Source organism: Fundulus heteroclitus, unplaced genomic scaffold, assembly GCF_011125445.2.
Source record: "Fundulus heteroclitus isolate FHET01 unplaced genomic scaffold, MU-UCD_Fhet_4.1 scaffold_66, whole genome shotgun sequence".
NCBI classification, from domain to species: Eukaryota; Metazoa; Chordata; class Actinopteri; order Cyprinodontiformes; family Fundulidae; genus Fundulus; species Fundulus heteroclitus.
In genome coordinates this window covers 627,084-646,618 of record NW_023397099.1, presented here as the reverse complement: position 1 = coordinate 646,618, position 19,535 = coordinate 627,084, and the positions used below count along the sequence as shown (strand labels likewise).

Genomic DNA, 19,535 nt, shown 5'->3' with positions numbered 1-19,535 from the left:
AACATCTACTGGACTGGAAGTTGTATTCCACTTGTTTTTGGCTGATGTTTGCCAACCATTCATGCAATTTTATTTATTCGTTTTTTAAATTTGTGAACAAGACCCCAAGATACTTGAACTCCTCCACTAAGGGGAGCACATCCTCCCCAACCCTACCGTTTTCCGGTTCAAAAGGCCAAAAGGCGAAGCTCTCGATTTACCGGTCGATCTACGTTCCTACCCTCATCTATGGTCATGAACTTTGGGTCGTGACCGAAAGAACGAGATCCCGGATGCAAGCGGCTGAAATTAGTTTTCTCCGTAGTGTGTCTGGGCTCTCCCTTAGAGATAGGGTGAGGAGCTCAGTCACCTGGGGAGGACTCAGAGTAGAGTCGCTGCTCCTCCACGTCGAGAGGAGCCAGTTGAGGTGGCTCGGGCATCTGGTCAGGATGCCTCCTGGACGCCTCCCTGGTGAGGTGTTCCGGGCACGTCCCACGGGGAGGAGGCCCAGGGGAAGACCCAGGACACGCTGGAGGGACTATGTCTCCCGGCTGGCCTGGGAACGCCTTGGGATTCCCCCGGAGGAGCTGGCCCAAGTGGCCGGGGAGAGGGACGTCTGGGCCTCCCTACTGAAGCTGCTACCCCCGTGACCCGACCCCGGATAAGCGGAAGAAAACGGACGGACGGACGTTTTTTAAATTAATAATCAATAATTAGCATCAAGAATGGATGCATTGGATCGCGAAGATTAGAATCGTGATGCATCGTCATGACGATTATTTTGCACACCCCTAATTCATATAAGGTTCCAACACCCAGGGAGAGGGTTCGATCATTTTTCGGTCTGGTAGGTTGGTATAGCAAATTCTTTACACATTTTGCTGACAGATCAGCAGTCCTCACTAACCTCACAAAGAATTCAGCACCAACAAAGGTGAAATGGACTGGTGACCATGACAGGACGTCACGTCTACTTAGAGACTGATCATCAGGCCTAAAATGGCTCAAGAGGATGAAGGAAACAAAAACTTGTCTCATAGGATGGTACCTGTACCTCCAGCCATATGACTTTATGATGCTATATCGTTCAGGAAAGGCTAACCTTGTGGCGGATTGCCTATCCTGGGTACATGAACACTGAGGTACTGTAGCCTTGGGTGATGGGAGGAGGAGATGTAACAATGAGCCAACATTACATGTTAGATTGCATATTATTGTTTTAAAAATGCATCAATAGAAAACAGTTAAATGACACATCAACTGTTTTTTTCATTTTGTTTATTTTGTTTGGTTGGAATTTGTGTTTGTTTATGGGTATCTGTTCTCCTGCAGCCAAGGGACCTCATTCCTGCATGCCACTCTCAGGTACGCAGACAAAACAGTCCACAGGGGTTTGCACACAATTTATCGGTTCTGGGTATGGCTCAAACTAAGAGGCGGATTAAAGAGGGGTGATACTGGCCAGAGGGGATTTTTCTGTCAGGTTTTTTCTCAGGTTTTTTAAGTAATTATTTGAATGTGCATTCCAAAAAAAGTTACTAATCCAAGGGTGTCCTTCCCAAACTGTATGCTGGTGAAGATTCTCAGTCATCCAGGTCATGATCATTCCAAAGAACAGTTGTTTTCTTAACACTACTCCAAGGACACTGTTGGAGTAGTGCGGAGTATGCGAAATTGCTTAAAACTTGGAACTCCACACCACTCCAGACAAGTTTGGGGCCATCGAGTGGCTTAGCTTACCCTGGGCTATCTCTATAGTTATGCTGGCATAGGTTTAGGCTGCTGGAGGACATCAGGGTCTATTTTTCTCACTCTGCTGAGTCCTCCTACTGTTCTCCAATTTGGATTGCTTGATTGTTATTTCATCTTTAACCTTTTTGTTCTCTGTCATTTTTTTTCTTCACAGTAGGTACACCTGGTCTGGTGTTCTGTTAGCTGTGACATCATCCAGGGAAGATCACCCGCTATTACCATATAACGTAGAAAACATTCATGGATGTGTGCTTCTGTGCTTGTTTGTCTCTCTTATTGTGTCTCTGCTCTGTTTTCTCTAACCCCCAGTCAGTCGAGGCAGATGAGCGTTCACACTGAGCCTGGTTCTGCAGGAGGTTTTTCCTTCCCATTAACTGGGAGTGTTCCTCTCCACTGTCGCTTCATGCTTGCTCAGTATGAGGGATTGCTGCAAAGCCATGGACAATGCAGATGACTCTCCCTGTGGCTCTACGCTCTTTCAGGAGGAGTGAATGCTGCTTGTCAAAATATGATGCAATCTATTGGATTTCCTTAGACAGGAGACGTTTTGACCAATCTGTATAATCTGATCCAATCTGTGTAATCTGATTGAATTTAACTTTGGAAAGTGCCTTGAAATGACCTGTATCATGAATTGGCTCTATATAAATAAAATAAAATTGAATGGAATTAATGACATCAAATGAAAATGTTAAGGAAGTGTCCACCAATTTAAGTTTATACACTGCTATCAAGCGGAAACTGATTTGCAGAAATCCTTTTTAAATTTGCAACTGCCAGAAGAAGAGAAGGCAAAGTGAGTATTGTATTTTCTGCCTAATGGTGACAGCTTTATCTGATTTTTCTTGACAATGTAAACAATTGGCTGCAGAAAGTATCCGATCCATATACTAAACAGAAAACTCATGCTTTTGATGATCAAGTTGCTGCAAATCTGGATTAAATAAATTCCAAAGACAGTGTTTCTGATGCTTCAAGTGTAAAGCCAAATTCAAAAGCACGGAAATCCAGGATGTCATCCACATACTCTGCACGCATAAAAGCTGCGGCTGACAAAGCAGCGCTTACTGGAGTGAGACGCTGTATTACAGAGAAACAACATTTTATCAAAAGTCAAGTGGAAAAACTGACAGAAGGAGAAATTAGCCTTTGAAACAGACTTGGCAGCAACAAATGAACTAATTTTGTGGCTCTAGACAATTTGATGGCATGAACACTTATTTTTAAAGAGGGAACGTACCAGAAACACCTCAGTTAAATCCCTATGCTGACACGTTTGTTCCAAAATGGAAGAGATCAGCTGAAGAGTTGGCTTCCTGCTAAAAGGGGCAAAACTGCTCTAACAAAGTCTTAAGTGAAACATGGGTTGTATTGCTGCTACTCGTAAAACCTTAGATAATTACATTTAAATCCTGTGGTAGTTCTAGCAAGACCATTAAAAATATTAGAGGAACAAAAATCATGTTGGCCACACAACCCGTGTACAGAGGCCTCTGTCGTTGATCGGGTTTGGTCCCAACAACAACAACAATAATAATAATAATAATAATAATTGACCCAATCATTAATCTAGTGCCACTTCTTACACTTTGTGTCCTTTGGCATTTTGAGCAAAGCCATTTATGTCCACGGTGAGCATCTGCTGCCTTGCGACTCTGTCCAGCCGGCTAAATATTACATCATCATGTGAAATGCACGTTCATAAAACCTCGGGTACGTTCTTTGTATGTTGCTTAAAACATCCGAGATAAAATGACACATCCAAGATGATTTCATCCGGCTAATCATGATCCGGCTAATTGGGTTCTTCAAACACACCTGTTGTTTATGTATGGCTGGATTGAGTTATCTGAGACAACTGCACGTTCATGCATTTGTTTAAAAGGGGAAATGTATCGATAGTAGAAACAATGATCAGCAGCACTGCTATTGGCTGTTCAGCATGGCCAAAGAACGCCCACAGTTTTTCTCCCAAGCAGAACACAAGCTTTTAATGGAAGGTTATGCCGAATTTGTGTCATTAATTAAAACGACAGGGAACACCTCAAAGTCTGCTAAAGCCAGGAGAGAGAGGGCTGGCAAAAAGCAGCAGACAAATTAATGCATAAATACTGTCCATGGTAGATGTTTCTATCACTTTCTACAGTATGAATTTTTGCATTTTAATAATCTCATATTTACTTTGTTCTTTTATATCAGAGCCTCCATGGGACCCACTAGAACATGGGGACAAGTAAAAGTGAGATACAAGAATATTCTACAAAATGGTAGCCTTTAATTATTATACTTTATTTTAAAAAGCCACTTGTTATGTTAAGAGATCCAAATTTCAGTGTCCTTCCTTAGACACGGGAAGTTAAGGACACGTGCAAACTGGGAATTTTACCAAAAAAATTCTTTATTCATGTTGCTATGACAAGTCCAAGATGGGTTTCGAAGAACCAAACGATCCAAGATCATGCCAAATCGTCAACAATCAAATCCAGCTAACTGAGTTAGTGACGTACGAAGAACGGACCCCAGGAATATATTAAGACAAGGATTATGGCTCCCCGAGCACTCCTTTGCAATATGAATATTGCACACACTGATGTTGCTATAGCGATGTATCAAAACAACACAAAACACAAAAGGCTACAGTCACATTTCACAAATTAATTTGAACTCTTATCACAAAACATTTTGGTAAGTCTTAACAACAACTACAGTGTCTTACAATATGTAGTTCCTAATACTTTTTTTAAAGGGTGCTGAGATAAAAATGTAAGGTTCCTGATCAGTCAGCACCCTTCATGCTCTGTTACAACAGTTTAACTGCCTGAAAGTCAACAGGTTATGGGTTAAGGAACCAGTAACCTAGAGTAAACAGAAGGCTTATTTCTAGAGGTTAAAAATGTCTAATCTATGAGGCAGGAAAGGCCACCAGTCTATTCTTTCTTTTTTAGGTAGAGACGAAAAAAGGCAGGCGGTGCAGCTGAATCGCCATAATATAGCTGGGAGGGGTCAACTACAGTGCCACCCATCTACAAGATGCTCTGTCACAATGGTTAAAAACTGTGTTACTTAGCTGTCCCCCCCAGCTGGAGAGACTGATATTCTACAGCTTGCACATACTTTTTTACTTTATCATTGAACCTGATCCTAAATGTGATGCACGTGTACTTCTGAGCTCTGTCTCAAAAGTCCGATAATACATAAAATATCCTACAATTCAGAAACTATACTAGTTTAAACTACGTCTAAGTGTTGCTACAAAATGTCGAGTGGGAGAGGCATGAAGAATAAATCGTCTACAGATGAGACAGTGGGGAAAATTAAAGTTTTGACCCAGGAACTTGAAATGCAGCCATCTATGGTGCCGTTGCGGGAGCAAGAGGAAAGACTAACCAGAAAAGTTAAGTTGGCTGTCAGAGAAGCAGTCGAGTAAATGCTCGCTGGTGAAATCTAAGCCCTGAAAGCTATGACTGAATCCACCAACTTGGCAGTGAACAAACTCAGCGGAGATGTCGCACAGCAAGCTGAGGTCGGTAGAAAGCTGCCAGGAAGGCTGGATGCTACGTCGGCTAACATCAGAGCGGTGAAACACGATGTGGGTGATCTCCATAAGGAGCTACTGAACCTCCGCCACAAAGTCGCTGAGATGGAGGTCAAGTCGCGGAGGTCTAACCTCCGACTTGTTGGTTTGCCAGAGTCAGTCAGGTTTAAGTATGGAGGACCAATCCTGCCATAAATAAAAATACACAGAAATAAATGAAGGATTTAATAATATAAACTGGCTTGAAAAAGTAGCTAATAATATGAATTTGTGTGCCATTAAATGTGACAAAAATAATAAAAAGAAGATATTTCTTCAACAATTGATCAATTATTCATCAAAAAATAAATATTTTAACTTACACTTTTATTTTTACTTTTCTTCTTGCTTTTATGCTGAATTATTTTTAACCCACTTGTTTTCTGTTATACGTTTTTATATAAGTCATTATTTTGTCTTTGTGTATTTATTTCAAGTGGGGTTTTTTTGTTCCGTATTTCCTCTGCAACCTTTTTTATTGTTTAATATTTATTTAAACCAACATTTTTAAAAGATGTTTTTATTTTTGTTTCATACTGATTTACACCACAACATTTTTAAAGCATGTTTTTACTCAACCATAAATATTTTTTTATTTTATTTTAACATCCTTCTATTTCTGAAACGTAGATTTATTTCTGCCTCTTCTGACTTTTCTAACTGTTTTTTTACCCATAGAATTTTTGCCTGCCCTTTTTTATTTTCTTCTCCCCTTTTTCCACTTCATGTATTTCTACTTCATATTTTTTTACTTCCTCTTTTTCTACTTGGTGTATTTCTACTTCGTGTTTTATTACTTCCTCTTTTTCCACTTGGTCCGTCTGACTACAGCCGTTAAAGGTATACTATGCAACCGGGGTTGATTTTCCAGCGAGGCTCCCCCCAGAGGGCGAAAGTAAAAGTGCAGAGGGCGAAAGTAAAGATGCTCAGCTGTTCTCCTGGTTTCTCCGTCAAGCCAGGCGCGGTTGTTTTGAGCTTAGCAGACAGGCGAACGCAACGAAAAGTAGAAAAAACGGCAGTACAAACAATGACTAACACAGTGGAAGTATAAACATGCACACAGAGAGAGAGAAACAATTCCAATGTTACTTACAATCGCATAAGCAGAAACGCGAGGTCCGCGTCAGCCTTGCAGCCTTCTTTTTCTTTTAGCTCTCGCTATTCGGAAAAAGCTTGCCCGATGTTCACCCGTGTACGACTCCTCTCTCTGTCCAGAGCGCCTTTTTGCTCGTTCTTGCCTGCTCCGACATGGGCTTTCGCTGTTTTCTCGCTGGTTCCGCTATGATAACTGCACAAATATCGCCACTGCGCTATCAACGAGCATGCCTTTCACGGGGGGCGTGTAGCAATTCTCGCCGTAAAGCAAGACTGACTCTCGCGATGCATGAGACTTCTGAGCCTGTGGGTGCGGGCCGAGGGCTCCTGCAATTGCAAGTGCGGTATTTCCCCTACAGACCACCAGGGCGGCCGAGAAAACCTTTGTTCGGCCTGAAATGACTCATTTAATCATCCAAAACGGTATGGAACACATTAATTAACTGAAAAATGTTGCATAGTATGCCTTTAATGTTAATACAATGACAGAGAGGGAGGGGGGAGAGGGGGCGGCGTCACCGGCAAAGCTTCGCAACTATTGGCCAAGGCCTGGCTCCCCGGAAACGAGCCTGCATCAGAGCAAAACGTTCATTTGTTTTGTGTTTATCTGACTGACTTGTGTTGCTATATTAACTTAATACTTGCTGGAATAAATTATACATGTCCCACCGGGAAGACAGCAGCATCCAGACCATCATGGTTAAGGACAAAACGCATAACTAAGCAGAAGAAGCAGTTAGCTATCAGCTATTATATAGGTTACAAAATATGTTCGGTCTGCGAGTGTCATGTTAATTAAACATAGCAGAAGCAGTTGTAAAATGGGCTTGCTTTCAGGTTTAACATGGGTTTTATTGTCTGTTCGTCTTTTATTATGAAGTAATCCATAATTGACATTTATATTTTAAATAGGGGCCACAGAAGGAACCCCCTCATAAACTGGTGTATTCCCAAAGAGGGCATATTTACTGGCAGGAGGAACTCCTCCAAAACTGAATGGCAGTAAGTAATTTTTATTTATGTCTGCCTAAATGTTTATGTTCAGCTCTTGTAACAGCTCTTGTTTTCTATTCTATTCTATTTCTATTGGTGTGGCCTGCAGGTCACACCAATGAAGGCCAAAAAGAAGTGGTGCAATTTGGCGCAAAACTATAAGGTAAAATAACAAAACTCCCTGAATAATATTAGCTCACATTATTATTCACACATTTCTGGTATTTCCAGGGAAAACTCAGGGTTGAAGGATATTGTACAGATTAACTAAAATGGCAAACCGTTTGACTTGATGGTCTCAGCTTGACTTCATGAAGGAGCAAGCTGAGAGCGATGAGGAGAGAGAGTGGGTAGCCTTGGCTATGGAGGGAGCAAGAAAGGTCCAATAAAAATATGTCCCCTTTTGAAAAACTTGTTGAAATCTATAAATGTTTTTCCTATCTAAGTGAGTTTCTTCTGAGTGAGGACAGAAAGAATTGAGAGGAGAAAGAGAGAGAGAAAGAAAACAATAGTAACAGTATATAAAAAGACATTTATTTTATACAAATGATTTAACTTTGGAACAGAGTCAAGATGTAACATGTTCAAAATAATTATTAACATATGATTTAAAACAAAGAATTAATTTTCTAAACACCTTGGACAAATAAACAACACCCACAAACATGCAATTGATAAATAATAGGAATGGAAATTCATTCATACTGATTATTTAATGTTTATAGGTAGTGAAAAAAAATTAAATGAAGCAACATGTGTACATGACTACAACTGATCTAGGTTAGGTCAGATGTAGTCATGTTCACTGAAACATGCAGCTGGGCTGCCAGTCTGGCTCGGAGGCAGCTTCCAGACAGCTCCCTGTCTTCAGCTGCCGGGTGGCCGTCCTCTTCTGAGTCGACCTCCTCGTCCTCCACATCAAGCTGGTCACCTGCCTCTATACTAATATTGTGTAGGATGCAGCAGGCGACAATAACTTTGGGGTCAAACGTCGGGCGGACCTCCAGAGCTCCTTAAGAAAATGGAGTATCTTTAGAGCACCAAAGGCACGCTCAGTGATGTTTCTCGCCTTGGCGAGGTTCCTGTTGTAGCGTGCCTCCACTTGGACTGTACCAAATATAAAATAACTTGTAATTTAGGTAATAAACTAATATGTCTTAATTTTCCATCCAATTAATATAATCTGTGTATCAATTGTGTGTCATTGTTGGTTCTATTTAAGGACAAGAAGGTAAGAGATCTTACTGGCAACTGGCTGGCGATAGGGCGTCAGGAAGGTGATTTGGTACCGGAGGCATGGGAACCCACCATCGCAGAGTACAAAAAATCTCTCAGGTGGGTATAAAGCATTTTTGTACAAAGGACAGTGCCACAGTAGGGGTGGGCGATATGAAGAAAATATCACAATAATATCACAATATCTTTGGGCTATATCGTAATACATGATATATATCACGATATGTTCAAATAACCTTGAATAACAAATGTTTTTAGCCAAATAGTGCCTAAAGTTGCATTTGCATATCTCATATTAACATGTAAATTTTTTTTTTTTTGAAAAATGTATTGCAAAATAAAAATTAATTTAAAATGTTATATTTATTCAATTTTTTTACCACAGCTGCACATAGAAGCTTTCAAAATTACAATATTGCCATATTGAAGCTCTTTTGTGATCAACACTAAACCTTAAAAAACAGAACATCCCAGCGGCCAAAAGGAACACCAAGGAAAAATCGGACACAAAATAAACCTGAAATAAAAGGTGCTCTTTTGTGCTTAATTCATATAAATTAAGTATAATAAAAATGTATAATATATATGGGACAATAATATATATAATAAAAATGTGACAATCCCAAAAACAAAAGCTTGTATTGTGACTATAAAATCAACTGACCAGTCACAGCTACATATTCAGAGCATCTCAAAAATATTTCCGTTTCCTCATTTTGTTCGACATCCTTCTTGTGAAATCCAAACCACTGCCTGAAACGCCCGCTGTCGCCATGGTTCTCGCCGTCTCGTCAACATAAGTAATCGCACGGGTACGTTGTTGTGTGTGTGTGTTTGCGCCAGAGCGCTTTCTGGCTTGGAGGCGGAACGAATAATGTGTTCACAGAATGTGGAAGAAACTAAACTCACAGTGAATTAAATGCAGCGGCTCAATCTTGCCGTGAAAATTTGCACGCAATGGTCGCGATAAAGCCATTTTCAATATCACGGCGAGGAAAACTCCAGATACATCGAGTATATTCGATATATCGCCCACCCTTATGCCACAGTACCAGTGAGTCATGGACAGAGCCGACATTGTCGACGTAAACATTCAATATCTTTTCCCGTGCGTCACACACACCCTGCAAGATGATTGAGGGGAAGAGTTTTTTGTTTAAATAACATTTCTTTTGTGGCTCCGCAGGTGGAACAATTTGCACATGACACCCATCAATGACAACTTTGATGGGAACTTTGAAGGCCTTGTTCCCAGCAAGGCGGGCAAAACCAGCACCCAGTCCCTCCAAATCTTGTCTTTTTGGGAAGAAAATAATTTTTTGAATGATCCCCATCAGGGAGTTCACAACTGTTGCCCTATAGGATGCACCGCAGGTCAGCCAGTAGAGGGTCACCAGCACCTCTATCTCCTGTGGCCATCCATGGACCTTCTGATGGGCAGCAGCTGAAGGAGGAAGACGATGGTGGCCCTGTTGAGCTTGAAGGCTGGTTTCAGGTCCCCTTCATTAAAAAATAGTTGGAGGAATGGCACAGAGGTGTTTATCCTCACATATTTCGTTTGGTGTTTCTTCCTGTAAATAAAACATGATAAATGTTACCATAATTGTTTTTTCAGTTTTTACCTTTTCACATCATAAAACTATACCTGGTTAACATGCAGATTAATATAGCTCTTAAGAAAGAAAAAGTAAAATGTATAGTACTGTAAAAGTAGTCAAGTATAGTAAATGTAACAAATGGCTTCCGTTCCTCTGGTATTAAAGGGGAAGTCCGGTCAAAAAGGAAAAAATCAATGGACCATTAGCTATAACTAAAACTAATACGTTCGTGGTGATTTAATGAATTTAACGTTAATCAGTAAAGAAATAAAAACATAAATTGTCGTCACGATCACTGATACCGGGGGCGGCCATTATTGCCCAAATATGGGCAAAAACGGCCGCCTGACATCACATCCTGTGACGTAACTAGGGGTGTGCAAAAAAATCGTCATGACGATGCATCGCGATTCTAATTTTCTCGATCCAATGCATCGATTCTTGACGTAAAGTATTTATTATTAATTTAAAAAACGAATAAAAAAATTGCATGAATGGTTGGCGAACATCAGCCAAAAACAAGTGGAATACAACTTCCAGTCCAGTAGATGTCGCTGCGGATGTGTTGATGCTCGCTGCCTTGTGTCACAAGAATTTCCGGCCACGGGATACTGCAACGAGTCATTCATAAACAAAACATGGAGGAGACTGAGAACATTCGCCCGGCATTTCAAATCAGATGTTTGGACGCATTTTGGCTTTAAAAACAAAGAAGGTAAAAAGTGCTTGCAAAATTAAAACAACAACAAAAACGCCATCAGAACCAGCGGTACTTCACACACGACTAGGCCAAGGGAAGTTTACTACAGACGGGCTAACATTAGCCCTGGCTGCGGTAAGGCTCGGAGGTCTGCGGGTCACTCTGGTCTGCTCAACGTCGGAGTTTTTCTTTTTAATTACACACTAACTCTAAACGGGCCATATAGGGAAGCTTAAACGTATAATGTTGTTGCCTCAAACGATCTGAAAACATACTTTTAAAGAACAACAGCAGCAGAAAGGGCATTTATAACTTACCGCTGTGAGCTCTGTTTGTGCTGTCCAGAATCAATCTGCGGCCGCGGTGCATTCTGGGAAAGCAGCCAGTCGTCTGCTCTGATGCAGGCTCGTTTCCGGGGAGCCAGGCCTTGGCCAATAGTTGTGAAGCTTTGCCGGTGACGCTGCCCCCTCTCTCCCCTCCCCCCCTCCCTCCCTGTATATAGCCCCATTCACACTGGTTCAGTTCAGTCTGCTTACCATTTACACTCCAGAGGTATCTCGGTTACCGAGCTCGGACTGGTCTCGGCTCGGTTAAAATAAAGTAGTGTAAACGGGGTTATTGTATTAACATTACCGGCTGCAGTCAGACGAACCAAGTGGAAAAAGAGGAAGTAATGAAACACGAAATAGAAATACATGAAGTGGAAAAAGAGGAAGTTAAAAAAACAAGTAAAAATACACGAAGTGGAAAAAGAGGACGTAAAAAAACACCAAGTAGAAATACACCAAGTGGAAAAAGAGGAGTAGAAAAATTAAAAGTAGAAATACATAAAGTGGAAAAAGGGGAGAAGGAAATAAAAAGGGCAGGCGAAAATTATGTGGGTAAAAAAACTGTTATAAAAGTTAGAGGCAGAAATAAATCTATGTTTCAGAAATAGAGGGATGTTAAAATAAAAATAAATATTTATGGTGGAGTAAAAACATGCTTTAAAAATATGAAGTACAGATACACGAAGTGGAAAAAGAGGAAGTAAAGAAAAACACCAAGTAGAAACACACCAAGTGGAAAAAGAGGAAGTAAAAAAAAAACACCAAGTGGAAAAAGAGGAAGTAAAAAAATACAAAGTAGAAATACATGAAGTGGAAATAGGGAAGAAGGAAATAAAAAGGGCAGGCAAAAATTCTGTGGGTAAAAAAACAGTTAGAACAGTTAGAGGCAGAAATAAATCTATGTTTCAGAAATAGAAGGATGTAAAAATAAAATAAAAAAAATATTTATGGTGGAGTAAAAACATGCTTTAAAAATATGAAGTAGAAATACATGAAGTGGAAAAAGGGGAGAAGGAAATAAAAAGGGCAGGCAAAAATTATGTGGGTAAAAAAAACTGTTAGAAAAGTTAGAGGCAGAAATAAATCTATGTTTCAGAAATAGAAGGATGTAAAAATAAAATTAAAATAAAAATTTATGGTGGAGTAAAAACATGCTTTAAAAATATGAAGTAGAAATACATGAAGTGAAAAAAGGGGAGAAGGAAATAAAAAGGGCAGACGAAAATTCTTTGGGTAAAAAAACAGTTAGAAATGTTAGAGGCAGAAATAAATCTATGTTTCAGAAATAGAAGGATGTTAAAATAAAAAGAAATATTTATGGCGGTGTAAAAACATGCTTTAAAAATTTTGTGGTGGAAATCAGTATGAAACAAAAATAAAAACATCATTTAAAAATGTTGGTTTAAATAAATATTAAACGATAAAAAAGGTTGCAGTGGAAATACGGAACAAAAAAAACCCACTTGAAATAAATACACAAAGACAAAATAAAGACTTAAATAAAAACGTATAACAGAAAACAAATGGGTTAAAAATAATTCAGCATTAAAGCTAACCTGACACAAGCCAGACGTATGTTGCTCCGCCTAGCTCCACTCACATACATCTGGGACATCGCCCATAGAAAGTGATTTCTCCAACCAATTTTATGGTCTGACCAATCAGGACGCAGGACTGGCATTTCATAGATGTGACGTAGTGGAGATGCGACCATGACGTGACACTGTTTTGATAGCAATGGCGGCTCGTCGAGGAAGCATGCGTTAACATTGATGCTGCTATTTCTTCCGTGTTGTCCAATCTACCTAATATTGTTTCATTAAAAGAACATCAGAGAACGGCTCTGAAGGCTTTTGTTGGTGGAAACCATGTTTTCGCCCTTCTCCCGACCGGATTTGGCAAGTTTTGTTTTCCGGGGCGTGTCCTCATCTGCAGCGGACGCGCAGATGCGGACGCGCCCCGGAGCGGTTAGCGGTTAGCGCGAACCATGTTAGGCGGCCTTTAGTCCTCAACGCGGTCAGCCCGGAATCGACTCCGACCCACGGCGCTGTGCCGCCTGTCTTTCCCCCTCTTCCTGTCAGCTCACTGCGTGCCACTAGAGCCGCAAACACATCATTTTTTTTTTTTTTTCTGCGTCGCTATCATCAGCGTCACAGGTTAGCTTCGGGGTGAGTGGTTCAAATAGCACGTCGATAAAGATGACAGACAAGTGGCTTATCCAATCATATGCAAGAATTTTTGATAAGGCCCAGCCTTCAATAAAGGCAATTCCTATGGCGGTGTCCCAGATGTATGTGAGTGGAGCTAGGCGGAGCGAAATACATCTGGCTTGTGTCAGGTTACATTAAAGCAATAAGAAAAGTAAAAATAAAAGTGTAAGTTAAAATATATATTTTTTATGAATAATTGATCAATTGTTGAAGAAATATCTTCTTTTTATTAATTTGTCACATTTAATAGCACACAAGTTCATATTATTTGCTACTTTTTCAAGCCATTTTATATTATTAAGTCTATTTCTGTGTATTTATTTATTTATTTTAATGGCAGGATTGGTCCTCCATATTAAAGATGATGATCCCCACTGTACAAAATGTGATCAGAACACTGTTGGCACATACCTTCATATTTTTCGGGAGTCTCCCCCTGTGTATGGCCTTTGGTCCAAGGTGCATAGTTGCCTTGAAAATGTTTTAGGATTTCTCATTCCTATGCATCTCCCCCTGCTTCTATTCAATGACGGTTCCATTCTTAGTGGTAATACCAGATTGGCTCAGAGGAAAATTATTTTTGCAGGACTAACTGCCGCTAAGAAGACTATAATACATTCATTGTTTTTCCCCGAACATCCCATCAGCAAAAGAATGGATAAACACTTTAGGGACATTGCTATTTTAGAAAGGTCATTGGCTGTCATACACAAAGCGCGAACATCTACTGTGCAGGCCTGGGACTCGGCTCTCTGGCTGACATAATATTGCTTGCCTGTAAGGTGTTTTCTTCATGTGTTGTTAATGAAGATTGGCTCATTTCCTATCCTCTACCTCTCCCTCTCCTCTTTCAGTTTACCAGTGTACATAATATGTACGTGTGTGCTTATATTTATTTATGTGGATTCGTGTGTAGGTATATGCAGTTAATTTTTTTTTTTCGTTAGTGGTAAGGCAATGGCACTGTTTTTGTAATAGAATGTTGAAATTGTTCAATAAAAATAAAAAGTCCAAAAAATCTAATAAATAAATGATAAATGTATAATAACAAATAATATTAAAGAAATAAAAGTTGTTCTTGTTTTTGACACAGCTTTGTGTTTTTGTGCCGATAGGATCCCCTTTTCCAACTTGGATCATGTTCACAATTCAACGCGACAGATAATTCACCTCGCAACACAATTTGTTTGAACTCCTTTTTTCCCCTCCCTTTTTATCGCTGATATAAAAGACTCGAAGTTCGGTGACACGAAAAATAAAGCTTCCCGAATAGATCCGGGTTTTCCATCTTTTTCTTGTAAACCGGGTTTTCTAATGTGAAATATCCCAGCTGACAAAATACTGAAATAATGTCATTTTAAGGAAAACACATTCAACAGTTGGAGTTGTTATTCACCATCAGCACTGAAATATCAACCAATTTTGAGGTGTATGTCTAAACAACCTTGTTTTTTTTTAGTTATTAACCTTATTTTTTTTAAGTAAAATTGACGTTGCCGTTTCAACGATTAGATTTGCAAACACGAAACAAAATTCAGCAGCTTCCCAACACAACTACTTGTTGATTCAACAGTGACTAAAGTCAAAATGCCGGCTGGGACACATAGCTGGATAAATGAAAGTATAATTGTAGCATCTGATTCACAGGAATGATGAGGGGAAGAGGTTCTGCCTTAGAATCGGCCATCCCGGCTGTGCGCTGACCCGACTGCAGAGAGAACCGAATTATGCACACCAACAGCGGACTGTCGGAGCGCTTTGTGCTCATATGACACCTGATAGGTTTGACTAGCTCCGATATAAAGCGACACTTTGTGTGGAGAGCAGTTAGAAAACACCCACTAATGATGTTCGGGCCTGTGGCAAAAATGATGGCGCTCTTGATGAAACAGAACCAGAACTCTCACGGCATTCTGAGTCCGGACTTGGCCCACGAAACAAGAGCGGAACTCCCGTGTTTCATGCCAAACTTCAGAGCATCCAGATTAAATTCACAATTATTTTATCGCACATCTGTAATAAAATGTGAAATAATGTTAACTATAATTGCGCTGAAATAAGGAACAGAACATTTAAATTTTTGTTGTTCTCAAAAAAGGGTGGATGTAGCCAACAGTCTTTGCTGATTTATTTATTTTTGCTCAAAGATGTTTTCACATATAGCCGCATTATGTCTGAATACGGCTAAACGAAAAACGCGAACTCGGAGTCCATCATTTTCTTTTCTTATGTTTAATAACGCAATGAGAGCCGAAACTCGGTACAGGCAGACTTTTAAGTTGGGTTAATAAAAACAGGAAATAATTATTTTGAATTATTTAAATATTAACAACTAGGGCATGCTATCAGGAAATACGCCCAACTTGTAACTGTACGTTATAATAGCCCAGAAGTTCTATGGGACCCTATTAACACATAAGAACAGATTTGCGCGGTCCATGACTTACCTCCAAACAGATGCAGTTTATCCTCTGGAGGAGACTCGGTAAAGTGCGTTCTCCTCTCCTCAGAAGTCATGAAAATGGCTCCTTATACAGGACATGATAACACGTAACCTGCACCAAAGTACAACCCTGCAAGCTGTCACCGCCTCCGACACACCACATACAAAAGTGTTCTTCTGTTTTGTGTTGTGAAAGTAAAAAAATGCCACATGGAAAGTCATAATTTGAGATTCAAAGTCATAATTTGGATTTTCAAAGTCATTACTATGAAGTACAGTCAGAATTACGTTATACAAGTCATAATTACAACTTTCAAAGTCATAATTATGAGATACAAAGTCATAATTACGACTTTCAAAGTCATAATTAATTATGAGATACAAAGTAATAATTAATTATGAGATACAAAGTTATAATTACAACTTTCAAAGTCATAATTAATTATGAGATACAAAGTAATAATTCATTATGAGATAAAAAGTCAGAATTATAAGATACATACACAGAATTACGATTTTCAAAGTCATGATTATGAGATACAAAATCAGAATTATGAGATACAATGTCATAATTTCGAATTATGAGATTGGCCTACCGGAGCTGTTGGGAGTCAAGCCTCCTTGGTGGAAAGGTGTGGATGATTGTACTAATTAGCAGTTGATGCTCCTAAATACTTTGTAAGAATAATTAGCATCTATAAGTAACTGCGCTACTTACTTTAAGGGTCATACTTCACGAGAGAGCCATTGGCGCAGGTAGCCTGCTTTGATCACATGGGTTGCATTGTAGGCTACTTGTGTTAATTTTCTGTCTCTACCACTGACCTCTATTTATTCACTGGATTGCTGATTTGCCCAAAAAACTGAACTCACTGGCCGCCATCTTGCTACTCCCTACTCTCACAGAATCTCATAGGATTTGGTTGCAACAACAAGCAGTTTTCTGGCTGTGTCAAAACGTGTCACAGGTCATTTTACAGTCAGTGGATGTACTACTAGGAAATTATGTGCTGAAATATTTTACATTATTACGTTATTCATGTTATATATATATATATATATATATATATATATATATATATATCTGTCCCATATAGACTGGCGACCTGTCCAGGGTACCCCGCCTCTCGCCCAGTGAACTGGAGTTGCTGGAGATAGGCACCAGCAACCTCCGCGACCCCATGAGGGATCAAGCGGGTCAGAAAATGGATGGATGTATATATATATATATATATATATATATATATATATATATATATATATATATATATATATATAACACACACACACACACATATATATATATATATATATATATATATATATATATATATATATATATATATATATATATAACATGCACAATATTTCAGCACATGACTGTCTCAGTACTTGATAGTTTTAGTACATAACATAAAAGTATATGGCATTTGACATATGGCTCTTGGGACATGGAATGTCACCTCTCTGGTGAGGGATTAAGCGGGTCAGAAAATGGATGGATGGATATATATATATATATATATATATATATATATATATATATATATATATATAACACACACACACACACACACACATATATATATAACATGCACAATATTTCAGCACATGACTGTCTCAGTACTTGATAGTTTTAGTACATAACATAAAAGTATATGGCATTTGACATATGGCTCTTGGGACATGGAATGTCACCTCTCTGGTGGGGAAGGAGCCTGAGCTTGTGCGCGAGGTTGAGAGGTTCCGACTAGAGATAGTCGGACTCACCTCGACGCACCGCTCTGGCTCCGGAACCAGTCTCTTTGAGAGGGGCTGGACATTCTTCCACTCTGGAGTTGCCCAATGTGAGAGGCGCCGAGCTGGGGTTGGCATACTTGTTGCACCCCATCTCGGTGCCTGCACGTTGGGGTTTTCCCCGGTGAACGAGAGGGTGGCCTCCCTCCGCATTCGTGTGGGGGGACGGGTTCTGACTGTTGTTTGCGCTTATGCGCCAAACAGCAGTTCAGATTACCCACCCTTTTTCGAGTCCTTGGAAGGGGTACTGGAGAGTGCCCCTCCTGGGGACTCCCTCGTTTTGCTGGAGGACTTCAACGCTCACGTGGGCAATGACAGTGGGACCTGGAGGGGCGTGGTTGGGAGGAATGGCCCACCTGATCTGAACTCGAGTGGTGTTTTGTTGTTGGACTTCTGTGCTCGTCATGGATTGTCCATCACAAACACCATGTTCAAGCATAAGGGTGTCCATATGTGCTCTTGACACCAGGACACCCTAGGTCGCAGTTCAATGATCGACTTTGTTGTCGTTTCATCTGATCTGCGACCGTATGTCTTGGACACTCGGGTGAAGAGAGGGGCGGAGCTCTCCACCGACCACTACCTGGTGGTGAGTTGGCCCCGATGGCGGGGGAGGAAGCCGGTCCGAACGGGCAGGCCCAAACGTACTGTGAGGGTTTGCTGGGAACGTCTGGCGGAGTCCCCTGTGAGGCGGAGCTTTAACTCCCACCTCCGGGAGAACTTTAAACACGTCCCGAGGGAGGCGGGGGACATTGAGTCTGAATGGACCATGTTCCGCGCCTCTATTGTTGAGGCGGCTAGTCGGAGCTGTGGCCGCAAGGTTGTAGGTGCATGTCGCGGCGGCAACCCTCGAACCCGCTGGTGGACACCAGCGGTGAGGGAAGCCGTCAAGCTGAAGAAGGAGTCCTATCGGGCTTTTTTGGCCTGTGGGACTCCGGAAGCAGCTGATGTGTACCGGCAGTCGAAGCGGCAGGCGGCTCGGCTGGTCGCCGAGGCAAAAACTCGGGCATGGGAAGAGTTCGGAGAGGCCATGGAGAAAGACTTCCGTACGGCTTCGAAGCGATTCTGGTTCACTATCCGTCGTCTCAGGAGGGGGAAGCAGTGCAGTACCAACACTGTTTACAGTGGGGGTGGTGTGCTGCTGACCTCGACTCGGGACGTTGTGTTTCGGTGGGCGGAATACTTCGAAGACCTCCTTAATCCCACCAACACGTCTTCTGTTGCGGAAGCAGAGCCTGAGGACTCTGGGTCAGGTTCTCCCATCTCTGGTGCTGAGGTTGCCGAGGTTGTTAAAAAGCTCCTCGGTGGCAAGGCCCCGGGGGTGGATGAGATTCGCCCGGAGTACCTTAAGGCTCTGGATGTTGTGGGGCTGTGTTGGTTAACGCGGCTCTGCAACAATGCGTGGACATCGGGGGCAGTTCCCCTGGATTGGCAGACTGGGGTGGTGGTCCCCCTATTTAAAAATGGGGACCGGAGAGTGTGTTCAAACTACAGGGGAATCACACTCTTAAGCCTCCCTGGTAAGGTCTATTCAGGGGTTCTGGAAAGGAGGGTCCGTCAGATAGTCGAATCTCGGATTCAGGAAGAGCAGTGTGGTTTTCGTCCTGGCCGTGGAACACTGGACCAGCTCTATAGCCTCAGCAGGATTCTGGAGGGGGCATGGGAGTTTGCCCAACCAGTCTACATGTGCTTTGTGGATCTGGAGAAGGCATTCGACCGTGTCCCCCGAGGGATCCTGTGGGGGGTACTCCGGGAGTATGGAGTACCGGACCCTTTGATAAGGGCTGTCAGGTCTCTGTACGACTGGTGTCAGAGTCTGGTCCGCATTG

General features: G+C 41.2%; 1 protein-coding gene across 3 annotated transcripts in view; it reads right to left on the bottom strand.

The window, feature by feature from the left end:
• cmah (cytidine monophospho-N-acetylneuraminic acid hydroxylase) overlaps positions 1 to 16,549 on the bottom strand; it is an 81,467-nt gene extending 64,918 nt beyond the window's left edge. For 2 of the 3 annotated variants that reach the window (XM_036133683.1, XM_036133686.1), the window contains exons 1-2: positions 16,506 to 16,549; positions 15,914 to 16,021 (exon numbers count right to left, since the gene is read on the bottom strand). In XM_036133683.1, coding sequence (XP_035989576.1) covers positions 15,914 to 15,983 — 70 coding nt within the window. In that variant the 5' untranslated portion in view covers positions 15,984 to 16,021; positions 16,506 to 16,549. Of the gene's footprint in view, positions 1 to 15,913; positions 16,032 to 16,505 lie in introns of those variants that run through there. The other variant, XM_036133684.1, reaches the window with a different exon arrangement.
• Between the last annotated feature and the right edge of the window lie 2,986 nt (positions 16,550 to 19,535).